This window comes from Xiphophorus hellerii, unplaced genomic scaffold (assembly GCF_003331165.1).
Source record: "Xiphophorus hellerii strain 12219 unplaced genomic scaffold, Xiphophorus_hellerii-4.1 PGA_scaffold_63__1_contigs__length_250000, whole genome shotgun sequence".
Lineage (NCBI taxonomy): Eukaryota > Metazoa > Chordata > Actinopteri > Cyprinodontiformes > Poeciliidae > Xiphophorus > Xiphophorus hellerii.
In genome coordinates, this window is record NW_022587638.1 from 60,987 (window position 1) to 79,319 (window position 18,333).

Sequence of the window (18,333 nt, forward strand, 5' to 3'; positions counted from 1 at the left end):
ATAAAGCAAGACTAACTACCACAAAGGGAACTCGACTAAGACTCAAAGGAGCCAGAAACCAAAAAAAGAAGCAAAGGTGTCATGGAGTCTGAAGGTCAAAGAGTTTTCAGGAGGCTGAGGCTTAGAGAACGGATGGTGAGCCTGGTTAGGAGTCCAGATGGGCCCTGGACCCGTGGAGGGGCCCAGCAGAGACACTGAAGGATCCTCAGCAGGGTTTTTTCAGGAAACACCTGAACTCCCTCACTGGAGAGCTGAGGAACGGAAACACAAGGCATCTGTGAAAACCTCCAGAAAGGAAGTGGAGGAGTTGCGACCACAACATCTGCAGCAGGAGGAAAAGGAAGCAGGAGGCGCTGAGACCGATGGTGGACGAGTTCATGTTGGGAGACGGAAAGTCCTCTGGAAGCTGTCAGACCAACATAGACTCAGACTGTAGAAAGCTGGCTCCGTTTCATCCGACAGCAATGGAGAAGTCAGAACCTCAAGATCTGGGCTGAAGTTCATCCTGTTGGATCCACCGTTTGGCAGAATCCCCAGGGAGAATGTTTGATTGGCTGATCATACTCTCTTTACTTCAATATCATTTAACATGAGCTTTGAGCTCCAATTATTTGGTGGTATTTATTCAGAACTCAGTGATGAAGTGACGTCCAGCTTCACTTTGGTAACAGTTTGATTTTAATACTAATTCAACCTCCAGCCTTATGGTCTCATTCTGACCTTAGTGTTCCTGCTTCTTCAGGTGGAAAAATACCCACACCTGTCCAAACTCCCACTGTCTTCTGATAAGATGTCCCTGCTGTCCCGTCCAATCATATCGCTCCACTGCTGTATAAAAGCAGCGGGCCCAAAGGGAGTGGACATGATCGAGCCATGGCTTTCCTGTGGATCCTCTCCTGCCTCGCCTTCGTCGGCGCCGCCTACGGTGAGACCGGCCTTCATCAGCAGAGTCGCTCAGAGACGAGCGTAGACGTCTGCAGACCGCCTACGCTGCACGGAGTTAGAAAGACGTCCGGCTTCGGTCGAAGGGAGAGGAAACACGTCATTCTCCTGAGATGTCAGGAGTTAATTTCTAATTGTTGTTGGTAATGATGTAATGATTATGTCACCAGGTTGCGGCTCGCCTGCCATCACTCCCGTCATCACCGGTTACGCCCGCATTGTGAACGGTGAGGAGGCTGTGCCTCACTCCTGGCCCTGGCAGGTGTCTCTTCAGGTAAACTCCCACAAACAAAGATGCTTTATTCTGTTAACTTCAGGGATGCTCGCCTCCTTCTTAGGAACAATCTCTGATATAGAAATCTTTTCTAACCGATAATTGTTGCTGGTACCTCACCGTCCTGCAGATCATCAGTTAAACTGAACAACTTTATGGAGATGTGATCATTTCTGAACTTTGGAGGATGTGAAGCCAATATTAAAAGGGTGGAGACGACAAAAACGTTGCATTTTCCAACCTCAAAGAATAAAAGTTGATCTTTCTTAGACTGCATGCCCCTAATGTTTACCGTCAGAAATCAGTGTTTGGTGGAATAACCCTGCTTTGCGATTCCTCCAAGCATCTTGGCGTGTTCTGCATCAGCCTGTCGCGTACTGATCACCGACCTCATGGCCACATCGGCAGGTCCAGGTCCGACATTAGGCTGGAAGAGATGTCACACACGCAAACATGCTGCTGTCAGAAGAAACGCATCCATCCTCTGATTTTTCCAGGACTGGAAAATGTCAACCCGGCTGCTCTTTGCCGTCAAACGGCGACCTTGACGTGCGGCCGTCGCCTCCTCGTAGTTTATCCGCCGCGTGTCTGAGCTGACCTCCGACCTGTCAGGCTGCAGAGTTCTTACAACTTGCACAGCTATTAAAATGGGACCGACCTCTGTTTCAGGACTACACTGGCTTCCACTTCTGCGGAGGCTCTCTCATCAACGAGAACTGGGTGGTGACGGCTGCTCACTGCACTATCAGGTAAGCGTCACACACCTGAGGTCTGCTTTACCAAAGAAGAAGAGATCAAACTATTGGTGTGTTGCAGGACCGGCGACCGCGTGGTCCTCGAAGAGCACGACCGCTCCTCCAACGCAGAGAGCATCCAGGTGATTTCTCCCGGCCAGGTAAGTGAGACCCTTCACTTCACATCCTCTGACCTTTAACCTGCCACTCCTAACGTGTCACTTCCCGCCAGGTGTTCAGACACCCCCAGTACAACAGCTTCACCATCAATAACGACATCACCCTGATCAAGCTGTCCAGCCCCGCCCAGCTCAACATGCGGGTTTCCCCCGTGTGCCTGGCTGAGTCCTCCGATAACTTCCCTGGAGGCATGATGTGTGTGACCTCTGGCTGGGGTCTGACCCGCTACAACGGTAACAGCTGCTGACGCTCACAAAGCTCTGGCTCCCTGAGGTGCTTCACCAGTTTTTAACCAACACGAGTTAAATGGAGAGGACTCTAACCCTCCATGTGACCACACGTTGCTTTTTTCAACTGAAGTGATTTAAATATATTAGATCGTTCAGATCAGAACCTTTTTTGGTTCTTCTGTCAAATATCACCAAAGATAAAAACTAGGAAGAATAAAATTCACATAAAACACAGGAAACAATCTACTTACAAATGCTAGGAAAAAATTCCAAGCACAAATTCTTTACATGTAAAACTAAAATAACACATTTTTCTATCTTGATTACCATTAAAGGGAGAAAGGAGCTTAATCTCATCATCTGAGCACATGAAACTATAACAGATGTTATTCTGCTGCACAGGAAGCTGTTCAAGAGAAAACAGGACAACCTTTAACAACCTGAGACTTCGTTGCTCTGCCAGCAGATGGAGCCCTTGTTCCTGTATGACATGAACTTTCTGGTAACTGTTGTGTGTTTTGCAGCCCCCGACACCCCCGCTCTGCTGCAGCAGGCCGCTCTGCCCCTCCTCACCAATGCTAACTGCAGCAATTACTGGGGCAGCAGCATCACCGACCTGATGATCTGCGCCGGAGCGGCCGGAGCCTCCTCCTGCATGGTGGGAGTTTAGTTCTGACCCGGTTCTGTTCATCCGGTCTGACCTCCGGTTTTCATCAGCCTGCTTGGTTTCTTTCCTCAGGGTGACTCTGGAGGTCCTCTGGTCTGTGAGAAGAACGGAGCCTGGACTCTGGTGGGCATCGTGTCCTGGGGCAGCAGCACCTGTAGCACCAGCACTCCGGCTGTCTACGCCCGCGTCACCGAGCTGCGCGCCTGGGTCGACCAGACCATCGCTGCCAACTGAGCGTGCTCAGCGGTCGGCCTCCGCTTCTAGCCTGATCTTCAATAAAACACAGAAACTGACCAAACCTGCAGCCATGTCTTCTTCTCCTGCAGACCCTCATCTTGACCAACACAAGGCGCGTTTTCCCCCAAACAGAGCAGCTCGTTGAAACTTCTGACCTTTGTTTGTCGTTTTCCCGTCCACCAGTCTTTACTTGCAATGTTTGGATCAGACCTCAGATTTTTTTTCTATCTGAGTGTTAAATACTCAGGTCGATATAGTGGGGGGACACAGAGGGTGTCAGCCCAGATGTAGCCTCTAATGCCCTAAACTCAGCTTTTAACGGTACACTAGGCCCCTTCCCCCCGTTCCCGCTGTTCTTTACGCTGTACCCTGTCGCTCTGACTGTAGCAGCAGACGACTAAAAGTTTCCGGTATTCTCAGATCCAAAACTTGTCAGAACTCTTACGGCCATAATCATCCACTCCTGTGAGTTGTGAAGCTTTGATGAAGAAACACATTCAGTTTTGACCCGTTCTGACAACGTGGTTGGTGAGAAAAAGTCCTGTAAACACCATTACGCAGAAGGGCGCACAGAGCCTGACGCACACATTACGCGTGGTTACGCATGCAGCTGGTGGATTCATGTCAACACAAACCCCAAAATGCCTGATATCCTTATGACAGGACACGCGTTGGCTACACATCGGTGGCTTTAGATTTAGTCTCCGAGTTGACCAGTCAGAAATATTCCAGAAAGAATACAGGCATATCAAAACAAACTCAAGTCGCTCTGGATTTTATTGGCTCAGAAAAAGTCATTTCATAACATTATTGGCAAAATGCAGTGTCAATCAAAAGGGGGAATCATGATGTGGTGTGGCAGAGGACCCAAACACAGCAGGCAGTAGTCGTAGAAATAAATGGATGTTTAATGAAGAAAATCAACCAAAAAATAAAGCTTCCTGGACCAACAGGTAGACATGGGTAGTAACGATAAGGGTGACGAGACGAACCGGCGAGTTGTGACTGGAACAGAGGAGCTTAAATACTGGGACAACGGGCCTAACGAGATGAGATAACTGGTTCCAGGTGTGAGTCGTTGGCTGAGGAGAAAAACAGAGGAAACAGCAGGGAGCTGAAAATACCTCGAATACTAAAGAAACTCTGATAAACTAGAAGACATAAAGACATGAGGGAAAAACATAAATAAACCTAAACAGGAAGAAGGCTGATCTAACAATAAGAAGAACCAGGGGACGTAAGTAGAAGATCTGAAAATAGAAATAATTTAACTAGAATCGCCAAAGAAGGAAGGACAAAAAGACTAACTAAACCTAAAGTGACAAAATGAGAAAACTAGAAACACTAAAGCTAGAAGGGCTTAAGAAATAACTGAACTGGATCCACTAAAGAAGGAAAACCTAAACTCAACATGTGAGATTTAAGGGTTTCAGAAAACCCTTAAATCTCACCCCGAATAAAACAATGGAGAAACGGCATGGGGGCGTTCTGATGCAGGTTAAGGGCTTAAAGAAGTGTTCCCTTTAAATACTGCCCCCATTTTAGATAGAACTAATTTACCCTTACTCCAGTGTAAGATTGGAATTAAATCTTTATTTAAGAAACCTTCTGTCAATCTAGGTTTAATAAATTACAAATCTATATGTAAAATGCTTGAGAAACAGATGCTAATCAGGTGTTTGAGCCTTTAAATAGTAATGAGCAACAAGTGGGAGACGAAATAAGTTTAATCTGGTTGTACAAGGTTCTCCTCATCTTAAGATGTATATATATATAACAAACTATAGCAGTTGGAGTCAAACACACCCTCCCATAGAAATTCAAGAATTCAGAAATCTGTGCCAGAAACAAAATGCACCAATTACAATAAACTTGGGTATTACGTCAACTTTGGTCCATGGATTATTTTTTTGACATATGTTGGAATTATTAGTTTAATTATGCTAGTTTTAATGATGTTTAACTTTGTTGAAATAGACTGATTTTGAATCGGCATCAGTTTAGGTTAGATTTAGATTCATGATTTCATCAATATATAACTTAATCAGTAGAACATTTTTCTTAGATATAATGGGTAGGGTTAAGATTAGGTTTGATTAAAATTAGTCTAATCAGTAGTTTTTATATTGGATCACATTCTTAAGAGTGTATAAATCATATATTAATCTGGAAATTGTTTAAGTTCATTATAACTAAGGAAGTCTAAAACTAATCAGAAAATATTGAGTGTAAAAGATGTTTTGGTATTGAAAACAACACCAAAATACCAAAACAAAAACAGACTGCTTATGTCTGTTTTATAAGAGTTTGAAGATATTATATGAAACATGTTAATTTTTATAATCAAATCTGCTGTTTGACGCCCTGGGTCAGAGGTCAGAGGTCAGCAGAGCTCTGTGGGCTCAGGAACCAGTTTGAACTGAAAAACACAGATAGCTGATAAACTTTGGTTCCACTTTCTTGAATAAAATGTTTCTGTATGAAATAAACATCTATTGTTGGTAAAGATCAGGAGGATCAGCAGGATGGATCCATCTTGGCCTCGGTAAAACCTGCCTGGTCTCTGGCTGCTAACAGCAACATTACGGCTGGTTGAGTCTAAACTATGTTGGACCATCAGACAGTAGAAACGCCTGGATATAAAAGGAATGGAGCTAAACCAGCCAATCAGATCACTGGATCTGTCTGAACGCCACTCAGTGTCTCTGAAGGCGCCTTCTTTGTATTTTTCTAAGGTAATTCATTTCTTCTTTGTGGCTTTGGTTTCTGGTGACCATGATGAGATGTTGGTGTGACTTTATGCACTTGATTGTTTGAATAAATTCTGGTTGATTGTGAAGTTGAACAGTGAGTGCTGTCTTTATGGTTTCACTTTTACACACAACATTAACGGACCTGAGGAGACGAGAGAACGACGAGCAGCAGGTAGAAAATGTCTCACTTCTCAACATTTAGTACCAAATATTTTTGAACAGTGGTTTCCAGATTTTCTGGGTCTCCTCTTGTTCCAACATTACTAGTCTTACAGCAGCAAATGTCATAATTCTGGATTTTTGGGTTTGTTTTTGTGGTTCATTTTATTTCATCAATTACATTTTAGTTTATTCTTTGTTGTAAAATAAATAAATGAATCAATGCTTCTGGGTGATCTTTTTTTTTTTTTTTTCTCTGAAGAGTTTTTGCGGCGCTAGTGGCTCGTATTTTTTCCACAGTAGGCAGACAGGGAGGGTGAGGGGGAAGACATGCGGTAAAGGTCATCGGGACCGGGAGTCGAACCCGCGACGTCCACGTCGAGGACTAAGGCCTCCAAACGTGGGGCGTGCTAACCCCCTGCGCCACCACAGCACGCCCTGCTTCTGGGTGATCTTAAAAAGATGTAATTCAGATGGATTATTTTAAAATTCAAGATCTACAGATGTGGAAAAACCACCTTAAATCACTGAAAGTGAAGTTGTGTGTGTTTTTTTATGAAGCAGTTCATTGGTCAGTAAACAGCCTCAGCCAGTTTTGGTCAGACTGAAGCAGGATCTTCATCCTGTAGCTTCTTGTGAAAGAAATAAAATGTGTGAAAGGTGTCATGTTTGAAGCTACACGCTTGACCCACATGCAGAGACACAAATAGGAGATGGAAAATGACTCAGATAAATAAAATCTATTTTCTTTTAAACCATAAATATCTGGTGTGGTATCTGAAATGTCTTGGGGCCAATGGATAAGTATCGTCTTCGCGCTGAAGGCAGGGGGAAAGGAAAGGTAAGTGAAATATTGAACTGAAACAAACTAGTTCAGGAACGAGCTTACTGAGTGAGGTGCGTCCGCGGGGGAAAACTGAGGTTGGGGTACTGGAGCCTGGGAAGCTGACGGGAGGAGGAGGAGTCCGATCAGGGGTCCGATGGCTGGAGGATCCCCTGAGGTCGCAGATGGGAGAGCCGTTGGAGGGCGGGCAGGTAGTCAGAGGGTAGTCTGTAGGGTGAGGAGAGGGTCTCGGCCAGCTTAGATTGTATTCCAGGAATTTCTTCAGCTGAGGTTCTTGGGTCTCGGATTTGAATGTGGGTTCACAAAGGGTGCTTCTCCAAGGCACCACGAGACGTATTCCTGCAAGTAGAAATTTAAAGATAAATTCAGGTGTTATTAAGGAAGAATATTTTATAAAATTAACTTTGGAAAAAAGTTTGGCTCTCTCTTCCTTAAACTCCCGGGTCCTCTCAGCGGGCGACGTGCAGCCACAGGGAAAACAACACTGCGCGTTGACGTCACAGAATCACAGAGTTTAATCCCATACAAAGCAACACATTAATTAACAACAAAACTGCAGAGGAACAGAGATATACATTCATTACCTTGAGACAGAAAAAAATTGAGAAAGAAAAACAAAGAAAAGGCAAAGACGCGTCTTTGGAGAGAGCTGATGCAAAAAAGCAAAATAGTGGCAGCTGACTGAATTTTTACTCCTGTGCACGAAGTCTTATACTGAAGGTGTGTCTTTCCTTTTTAATATATTCAATTAAGGCGTACCTCTGGTTGACCAACTGGAAGCTACCTTAGGCACTCAGAAAAACTTAGAACTCCCCCTAATTTACGCCAAAGATCAAAGGCCATTTGGTCTCTGGTTCAACAAAAGAGCAAACAGCTGCGTCCTGGCCTCCTGGGTTCTACGGTCATTTTGGGTAAACAAAAACATGAGATAAGATTTCACAGATACCTGTGGAATCCGGAGTCTCTCCCGTTATCTCTCCTTACATAAATTCTCAGGAGAAACTTAAATCCAGTAATTTTGGTTCAAGGAAAGGTTATCTTCACAAAACCCAGTTTTGCTCCTCTGCACTCAGCACCTCAAAAGATTGAGTCCTGCCAAAAATAACACATAAAATCAACAGAACAAAATGAGGTATAATTCCTGAGCAATTTTCTAATACTAAACAAAACATTTTCATTCAAACAATTTCCATTTGATTCTGATATAGTCACAGATAGTACAATTTTCAAATACATTCATCATTTACTAGATTAGTAGTTCTACAATTAGATAATACAATCTTTATTAAAACATGCTATTAATACTTAGAAAAATGTCTTAGAAATTAAATGTTAGTTGTTTCAACATTCTATGTTGTATTCAGTTTTACACCATCCCAGATGTTGGTTTCTGGAAGACTTTTGATCTTCTGTGAACCAAACAGACTTCTCTCCTCCAGGCTCAAGTGATAGTGCCTTGCAGCAGATGCTAATTTTACGGCCTCCTGTGCTCTGACAACACAGCAGGAGGCCCATTGAGAGATCCTCTTTGATCTGCATTTGGTTACTGTTCTCTGAATGCTTGCCCATCTGGTTTAATTTTAAATCCTTAACACAAACCTGTTCAAAATTAAGAAATTTGTTCAAAATCAGAATGTTCAATATACCTTTTACACATGCCGTAAGATTAACTGTATTAAGCACTAAAAATAATCATTTTTCCTCAACAGTGTCTAGGAGCACGGATGAAAACACAGAGGACTAAGCTCAGGGGGCTCAGAGTACCGTTAGAGGTTAACACACAAGCGCTGGAGAACCGGCCGCCCGCTCCTCTTATCCTGGTGGTGATGATGCCGATTATGCACAGGTGCGCGGGGACCACCCTCCAACAGACCACAACCTCATGGCTCCTCCTGGTGGAAGAAGAAGAAAGCTCCCCACAAGACCAGACTCCAGCACCCAACAAAAGGTATCATGTTGGTAATATTCTGGACCCACATGCAGGGATACTCTCAGGAAACCAGATAGTTTAAAGGATTTATTTCTAAGGAAAACAATGTTAAATATGCAATGAATGGATCTGTTGATGACCAGGCTTGGAAGGACCGACACGATCGAGACAGATCGGGAAAGTGAGTATAATGAACAAACTGGAACAGGGACTTGTGGAAAGATCTTACTAGCCGGATGGGAATTTCCGCCCGGGAGAGGTGATGGGGATTGAGGAGTCCTGGAAGTGATCTGACGCTGCAGACACTACTTGTAATCTGACAGGTCGTCCTTTAGCTCTGATCGCTGATGAGGGCGGGGCAGGCTCCAACCTGCAGGCGAGGAGATGCTTCAAAACGGCCAGCTGAGCATGAACAATCCAGAAGAACTCTTTCAGGTATGTAGATATCACACAGCAAATCCAGCAGGCCCAAATTAACTAAGTAGTACTGTGGTCTTTGGGATTATGGTCTCTTCGTAGAGGTCATTGAAAGTGAGCCAGGTTCCTGTGCGAGGTTCAGATGGTAGAGGCTGCGGTGGAAGGCGGACAGGTAAATTCAGGTGAGGAGGAACTGCCAGCAGAGAAAACCAGGAAGTGTCAATGATTCTTCTGTAAAGGTGAAAAGGGACTCGGGCAACCAGTGGGTAACAATCCATGGCGTCACGAGGGGGGAATCCAGAAACCCAGGGACTCAGACGCAGGTGGACAATAGTCTGAGGCATCAGGAGGAAACACCTGAGGAGGAGGCAACAGAAAGATAAAACTTGACGTAATCTTGGTAAACTTAGAGAGAAACTCAAAGGGGCGCAGAGTACCAAAACTGACAAACACTCAGGCTTCAAAGTCTTCTTCTTCTTTTTTTATAGCGGTTGGCAAGCAACTTACTGATGTGCATTACCGCCATCTACTGGAATGGAGTGTGGATCATGATGCTACATATACTGTATATTCTCCCACAAAAATAAATTAATAAAACTTATATCCTTTCTATCAATTTTGTTTTCTTGTTTCATTAAACAAAAATATTCAGAAGTTGTCATGAGTTGCGGGTGAGGGGTGGTGAGGCAGACGCTGTAGACCCAGGTAAGATGAATAATGAATTTTAATAATGATGAACACAGTCCAGCAACGGGCAGCACGGCCGAGCAGAAGCCTGGGCTCGACGCCGGTAGCAACCGTTAACAAGACTGGAACACGAAAGACTGAGTGCACGTTAGACAAGGACCCGACAAAGACGCAGACACACAGGTGGCATTAAATACACAGAGGGTAATCACAGAACGAGACACACCTGGGAACAATCAAGGGGGAGAACAGGACAACACGGAGACTCAAAGACACAGAAAACTCTAAATAAACACAGAAAAACACAGATCCTGACAGAAGTTGAATTTTTGTCCAAAATATTTTGTATATTTAGCTTTAATTTATTTTCTTGTAATCTACATACTAATTCTAGTCTCTCAACAGAATATTTAGAACAGAACAAAAAAACATGTTTTACTGTCTCTTCTTGAAAACAAAAATCACATTTTCCTGTTGGAGGTTTTCCCATTTTAAATAAAGTAATATTTAACCCTGTATGACCAAAACGTAATCTGGACATTTTGGTTTTCTCCTTTCCATTTCATCCTGTTCTCCTCATTACACCACCTGCCAGTTCTTTCTTCTTCCCACTGTTTCTGCCCTAACCCTTCCTTTACCTTTTGTTTAATAATAGATTTGATTTCATCTTTACTGAATGGTACCAATATATCAATATAACAATTTTTTGTAGCTTGTTTTGCATATTTATCTGCCAACTCATTTCCTTTTATTCCTACATGTGATGGTAAAATTAACTAATAAAGCGCTGGCAGCTTCTTGCTCCTCATGTCCCCCTGGATGATCAGGCGATGGATCCCAGGTGCGCTGACACCTGTCAGTCTCCAGGTGTTGCAGTCCCTTGGCGCCATCTAGTGGACGAAGAGAGAAGCAGCAGGCAACAGAAAATTTCCAACAAAGAGCCAAAAACCTCAGACCTCAGCATATACAAATGTTATAAATCCATATGCTAGGAAATCTTGATTGGTTATAAATACTCCGGAATTACATAAAAGGGGGGATTATTGTTAATGATAATCAAGAAATTGTGGTCTTTAGCAGACTTGGCCTTTCATCATGGCCTATTCTAAATGTTATCTTATTTTATCCTCCGATACAAACAGGATTTATTTTCCATTGAAATTGGTCACTTTAAGTTGTTGACAACTTAAGGTGGTATAATAAATACCACCTTATGAATACCACCCAATAGGATTGGGCGTTTGATTGAAATGTGAAATTCTGAAACAGCAACCTATTGATTTAAGGTTCATTACGCATGTTACAAAACTTCTTTATCTAAAAGAACTAACCCCTAACCCTAACCCTAATGTCTTCATCTATTGTCGTGTCTATTGTCTTCATCTATTGTCGTGTCTATTGTCTTCGTCTATTGTCGTGTCTATTGTCTTCGCCTATTGTTGTGTCTATTGTCTTAGTCTATTATCGTGTCTACTGTCTTCATCTATTGTCGTGTCTATTGTCTTAGTCTATTGTGTTTATTGTCTTCATCTGTAGTTGTGTCTATTGTCTTTGTCTATTGTCTTCATGTATTGTCGTGTCTATTGTCTTCATCTATTGTCTTCGTCTATTGTCTTCATCTATTGTCGTGTCTATTGTCGTGACTATTGTCTTCGTCAGTAGTGTTTATTGTCTTCGTCTGTAGTTGTGTCTATTGTCTTTGTCTATTGTCTTCATGTATTGTCGTGTCTATTGTCTTCATCTATTGTCTTCGTCTATTGTCTTCATCTATTGTCGTGTCTATTGTCGTGACTATTGTCTTCGTCAGTAGTGTTTATTGTCTTCGTCTGTAGTTGTGTCTATTGACTTTGTCTATTGTCTTCATCTATTGTCGTGTCTATTGTCTACCCTAACCCTAACTAAAACTACTTTCAATACATTTTGTTAAAATTCTTAGGTTTATAATTGTAATCTTAGAACCTTCCTTATCATTCACCTTTGCAATAGTTTCTGTACAACATGGAGCAGTTAAAGGCTCTACTCTGGACCTACTAGAACGGGTTCATTGTTCCTTTTAGAAACTTATTTTATTTATCCCTTAAAAGGTTTTGCCCTGCAGTTTGACGGTTCCCCCTAACCCCAACCCTAAGCCCCCCTCCGGGGTGACTGACTCTGCTGGAGTTAAAGACACCAGCGAACCAAAACCTTTCATGGTTGATTTATTTCCCTGAAAATAATGATTTCTGTATGTGTAGTTGCCATAGCTATGTTTGACTTAAGTTTTGTTTGAATGTTTCTTGTTACATTTGATCTATATTATTTTACTTATTTTTATCTGGCACCAACCCAAACCTGTAAATAATTTACAAGTTGTTCTTCTATGAAGGAATCATTCTTCCTACAGAAGATACTTCAATATCATTTAACATGAGCTTTGAGCTCCAATTATTTGGTGGTATTTATTCAGAACTCAGTGATGAAGTGACGTCCAGCTTCACTTTGGTAACAGTTTGATTTTAATACTAATTCAACCTCCAGCCTTATGGTCTCATTCTGACCTTAGTGTTCCTGCTTCTTCAGGTGGAAAAATACCCACACCTGTCCAAACTCCCACTGTCTTCTGATAAGATGTCCCTGCTGTCCCGTCCAATCATATCGCTCCACTGCTGTATAAAAGCAGCGGGCCCAAAGGGAGTGGACATGATCGAGCCATGGCTTTCCTGTGGATCCTCTCCTGCCTCGCCTTCGTCGGCGCCGCCTACGGTGAGACCGGCCTTCATCAGCAGAGTCGCTCAGAGACGAGCGTAGACGTCTGCAGACCGCCTACGCTGCACGGAGTTAGAAAGACGTCCGGCTTCGGTCGAAGGGAGAGGAAACACGTCATTCTCCTGAGATGTCAGGAGTTAATTTCTAATTGTTGTTGGTAATGATGTAATGATTATGTCACCAGGTTGCGGCTCGCCTGCCATCACTCCCGTCATCACCGGTTACGCCCGCATTGTGAACGGTGAGGAGGCTGTGCCTCACTCCTGGCCCTGGCAGGTGTCTCTTCAGGTAAACTCCCACAAACAAAGATGCTTTATTCTGTTAACTTCAGGGATGCTCGCCTCCTTCTTAGGAACAATCTCTGATATAGAAATCTTTTCTAACCGATAATTGTTGCTGGTACCTCACCGTCCTGCAGATCATCAGTTAAACTGAACAACTTTATGGAGATGTGATCATTTCTGAACTTTGGAGGATGTGAAGCCAATATTAAAAGGGTGGAGACGACAAAAACGTTGCATTTTCCAACCTCAAAGAATAAAAGTTGATCTTTCTTAGACTGCATGCCCCTAATGTTTACCGTCAGAAATCAGTGTTTGGTGGAATAACCCTGCTTTGCGATTCCTCCAAGCATCTTGGCGTGTTCTGCATCAGCCTGTCGCGTACTGATCACCGACCTCATGGCCACATCGGCAGGTCCAGGTCCGACATTAGGCTGGAAGAGATGTCACACACGCAAACATGCTGCTGTCAGAAGAAACGCATCCATCCTCTGATTTTTCCAGGACTGGAAAATGTCAACCCGGCTGCTCTTTGCCGTCAAACGGCGACCTTGACGTGCGGCCGTCGCCTCCTCGTAGTTTATCCGCCGCGTGTCTGAGCTGACCTCCGACCTGTCAGGCTGCAGAGTTCTTACAACTTGCACAGCTATTAAAATGGGACCGACCTCTGTTTCAGGACTACACTGGCTTCCACTTCTGCGGAGGCTCTCTCATCAACGAGAACTGGGTGGTGACGGCTGCTCACTGCACTATCAGGTAAGCGTCACACACCTGAGGTCTGCTTTACCAAAGAAGAAGAGATCAAACTATTGGTGTGTTGCAGGACCGGCGACCGCGTGGTCCTCGAAGAGCACGACCGCTCCTCCAACGCAGAGAGCATCCAGGTGATTTCTCCCGGCCAGGTAAGTGAGACCCTTCACTTCACATCCTCTGACCTTTAACCTGCCACTCCTAACGTGTCACTTCCCGCCAGGTGTTCAGACACCCCCAGTACAACAGCTTCACCATCAATAACGACATCACCCTGATCAAGCTGTCCAGCCCCGCCCAGCTCAACATGCGGGTTTCCCCCGTGTGCCTGGCTGAGTCCTCCGATAACTTCCCTGGAGGCATGATGTGTGTGACCTCTGGCTGGGGTCTGACCCGCTACAACGGTAACAGCTGCTGACGCTCACAAAGCTCTGGCTCCCTGAGGTGCTTCACCAGTTTTTAACCAACACGAGTTAAATGGAGAGGACTCTAACCCTCCATGTGACCACACGTTGCTTTTTTCAACTGAAGTGATTTAAATATATTAGATCGTTCAGATCAGAACCTTTTTTGGTTCTTCTGTCAAATATCACCAAAGATAAAAACTAGGAAGAATAAAATTCACATAAAACACAGGAAACAATCTACTTACAAATGCTAGGAAAAAATTCCAAGCACAAATTCTTTACATGTAAAACTAAAATAACACATTTTTCTATCTTGATTACCATTAAAGGGAGAAAGGAGCTTAATCTCATCATCTGAGCACATGAAACTATAACAGATGTTATTCTGCTGCACAGGAAGCTGTTCAAGAGAAAACAGGACAACCTTTAACAACCTGAGACTTCGTTGCTCTGCCAGCAGATGGAGCCCTTGTTCCTGTATGACATGAACTTTCTGGTAACTGTTGTGTGTTTTGCAGCCCCCGACACCCCCGCTCTGCTGCAGCAGGCCGCTCTGCCCCTCCTCACCAATGCTAACTGCAGCAATTACTGGGGCAGCAGCATCACCGACCTGATGATCTGCGCCGGAGCGGCCGGAGCCTCCTCCTGCATGGTGGGAGTTTAGTTCTGACCCGGTTCTGTTCATCCGGTCTGACCTCCGGTTTTCATCAGCCTGCTTGGTTTCTTTCCTCAGGGTGACTCTGGAGGTCCTCTGGTCTGTGAGAAGAACGGAGCCTGGACTCTGGTGGGCATCGTGTCCTGGGGCAGCAGCACCTGTAGCACCAACTCCCCCGGCGTCTACGCCCGCGTCACCGAGCTGCGCGCCTGGGTCGACCAGACCATCGCTGCCAACTGAGCGTGCTCAGCGGTCGGCCTCGCTTCTAGCCTGATCTTCAATAAAACACAGAAACTGACCAAACCTGCAGCCATGTCTTCTTCTCCTGCAGACCCTCATCTTCATCTCTCACTGAGTTCATGTGAAACCAATCAGTCGTCATAAATAAAGCTAAAATCAAACACATTTACCTCCAAACAGAAGATATTACAGCATTTCTTCTTAAAGAAACATTCAACCAGTAAGATATTAAGACATTATTCAAGTTAATATAAGCATAATTTTTAATAAAAACAAATATACAGTTATACATTATAACCTTCAATAAAAAATGTTCATAACCCCAAAGTGACCTGCAGAAGAAGAACGTAGCCGTCGCCCAGCAGCGCTCCGTCTGCAGCACTAAAGATGGCCGCCGCCTTCTGCTGTTGGATTTGAAAGTAGTTCAGAGCTGACATCATGGTGGCCTTTTCAGAACCACAGTCCTGGACTCTAAGTCTGCTTGTCCTTTGTTTTCAGTTTATCACATGTAGCAGATCTCTGAGTCCTTTGGCCAAAACATGACAGTAGCGTCCCATGAAGATGGGATTCATTTAGTTCGGTTTATCGACTCCGCACCAAATCACCACAATAAAAAACATTCAGTTTATACCCAGAAATGCAGAATTAATGTAACCCAACCTTACCGACAGCTCAGAGTCCGTTCAGGCTGAACTCAATCATTAAACATTTCAGTTAAGTTCAGATCATTTTTCCAACTGGTCAAATGTTTTCAACCCAGTCGAATGCATCAAGTTGCTGCGTTTGTAGCAGTCTCTCTTCATGTGGTAACAGTGTGTCATGATGTTCTTAATCTCCTGGATCTGCAGTAGAAGCAGAACTGGACTGAATGTCTGAGTGAGGGTTGACAGGACAGAGACAAAAACAAAACGCATTGAACCAGGAGAACTTTCAATGTTCAGATTCAGTACATCCCATCTAGGGAAAGATAAATCACCAAACGGACACAAGAGAGACGCGGTCTGGGGCTGCAGCCATGGAGGCGCTGCCCTCTTAAAGAAACAGTGCACAGTTCATGGCAGTAGAAGCTCCTTTCATTCCTCATCTATGAGAGAAGCACAGCGAAGCAGATCATCTCTGAGCCAGGACTACGTTCAGACATGGTTTGTGGCAGCAATAACTGCTTCACTTGTTTTGTCTTCTGGTCTGAATTATGATCCTTAATACAGGACTTTTTCCAAAGTGTTTTTGATTTTCTTAAGGCATGTAAAAAAAATTCTAGGATTTTTCCAATTGTCCAGTGAGGTTTAAAACTTACATTATTTAACAAATGAAATACTGTACATTATAATGTGAATGTATTTTGACGTTTTAACAGAATGCATAAATATAGAACATTTCCTCGTCTAATGTTCACTACTATCTCGCCCCTTTATTTAATCCCTGTAATTCAGTCGCTTGGTCTCATTTTACTCTTATTTTGGCTCCTCTCAAACAATACAATATCATTATGGACATTTTTAATTTTACAAAACTAACAACACTGAACAGGACACTTTTCTGTAAGATGACAGTACAGTATCTTCAGTTTCAAGTCTATCTTGTGTGAAAATGTGCAAAGCACTGAGGTTGCAAACATTGGATGCAGATGTATCTAGTTTTTCGCGTGCAAGGTGGATCATTGCATGTTGATATTTTTGGCTGCAGTGAGGTGGGCCCAGTGTTCCCCAGACCTCAGCCTGATCTCATGTGGTATCTTAGACCAGCGGTGTCCAAAGTCGGTCCTGGAGGGCCGGAGTTCTGCATGCCGTAGTTCTCCCCCTGGTTCAATGATAGTTTGTTAGAAGACATCAGGAGACATACTGAGGAGGAAGTTTCTACCACCAGCCAGAGAGCTAGAACATGCAGGATGCTGGAGGACTGACTTTGGACACACTAGACACCAGTCTGCATTTTAATGGTGATGGGGTGGCACTGGGTCTTCCTGAGCGTCTGGATGCAACCCTCATTCATTAGCACAGCAGCTACAGACGCTTTGAAATGTAAAAGATTCATCTTCTCTAAGAAGTGAAAAAACACTTGGTATCATGTAAAGATGAAGACTTGGCTCTGATGACCAATACATTCTTGACCTCATGTATCTGAGGTGACATGATTCCATACGTGGAAATTGTAAGGTTTTGGGTTTTTCTCTGTGTTCATTTAGGTTTCTGTATCGTTTTCAGTCAATTGAGTCTCTGTGTTGTCCCGTCTATCCCTTGATTAGTTCCACCTGTTCCTTGTTCCTCCTGATTGTCTCCCTGTGTATTTAAACCCACCTGTCTTCCTTGTTCTTTGTCGAGTCCTTGTCTAGTTGTCTTGCTGTCTGATCTGTCTCGTCAAATCTGCTGTCAGATGTTTTTTGTTAACCAGTTGCTACCAGTTTTGAGCCTTAGCCTTCCACTCATTCTGTGCTGCCTGGATTTTGGATTTCTGACAATTTTATTAAATTTATCATTCATCCTTCATTTCAATCTGGGTCCACAGCATCTTCCTCACCACCTTCACCGCGTTTCATGACAGAAATTTCTTCAATTCCTGCTTTGTTAATAGAATAGAATAATAGAATAGAAGTACTTTATTCATCCCAGCAGGGAAATTACTTCGCAGTTACAGCATAGAGACAAGACACAATAACAACTACCACTGAGTAGTAGTTGTAGATAACATAAAATATAAAATGCTTTATATTGTAAAAATATAAAATGCTGTTAATATAAAAAGCAACTTAAGAGCAGTCCTTGCAAAGATTCAAAAAATGCAGATATATATATGTACAGCAGTGTGCCACAGTGCAGTTGTGCAAAATCGGACTGATTAGTGCAGAACAATGATTTAGCTTTTATTGTACAGTGAGATGGCCTGTGGCAGGAAGGATTTCCTGTATTAAGGCCAGATTTTCTTTCCTTTTTTGGCATTCATTCAGGTTTGTATTCTATCAAGTCCCTCAGTGAGGGACAAGTTCTTCATCATCCTCATCTCCACTGTCACTACTGCTAAATTAACCAGTAAAGGATAAAAACTTACTACTCCATTGTGAGGATGTGGATTTTCTATGTATTTTGGTCTATTTGGTCCCTGTTTTTTCAAGTCATGCCTTTAATTGTTCCTTGATTAATCCATAGTGTATTTAACGTCACCTGCTGGATCCTAGTAATAGTCTGTCTTTGTCAAGTCATTGTG

At 43.4% G+C, this 18,333-nt stretch overlaps 1 protein-coding gene across 1 annotated transcript; it reads left to right on the top strand.

The window, feature by feature from the left end:
• The first annotated feature begins 796 nt into the window (after positions 1 to 796).
• LOC116716525 (transmembrane protease serine 9-like) lies at positions 797 to 15,187 on the top strand. The gene is made up of 15 exons (XM_032557341.1): positions 797 to 925; positions 1,113 to 1,216; positions 1,886 to 1,965; positions 2,033 to 2,111; positions 2,183 to 2,363; positions 2,885 to 3,018; positions 3,100 to 3,258; positions 8,730 to 8,968; positions 12,660 to 12,796; positions 12,984 to 13,087; positions 13,757 to 13,836; positions 13,904 to 13,982; positions 14,054 to 14,234; positions 14,756 to 14,889; positions 14,971 to 15,187. The coding sequence occupies exons 1-15, from the start codon at positions 874 to 876 to the stop codon at positions 15,130 to 15,132; spliced, it is 1,905 nt and encodes a 634-aa protein (XP_032413232.1). The 5' UTR covers positions 797 to 873; the 3' UTR covers positions 15,133 to 15,187.
• The last annotated feature ends 3,146 nt before the right edge of the window (positions 15,188 to 18,333 follow it).

Bases quoted from the DNA above. Each gene is read 5' to 3' on its own strand.
- LOC116716525 (XM_032557341.1), top strand. From the start codon at position 874: ATGGCTTTCCTGTGGATCCTCTCCTGCCTCGCCTTCGTCGGCGCCGCC. The intron at 13,837-13,903 runs GTAAGCGTCACA...GGTGTGTTGCAG, and splicing joins GCTGCTCACTGCACTATCAG to GACCGGCGACCGCGTGGTCC. The intron at 13,983-14,053 runs GTAAGTGAGACC...ACTTCCCGCCAG, and splicing joins AGGTGATTTCTCCCGGCCAG to GTGTTCAGACACCCCCAGTA.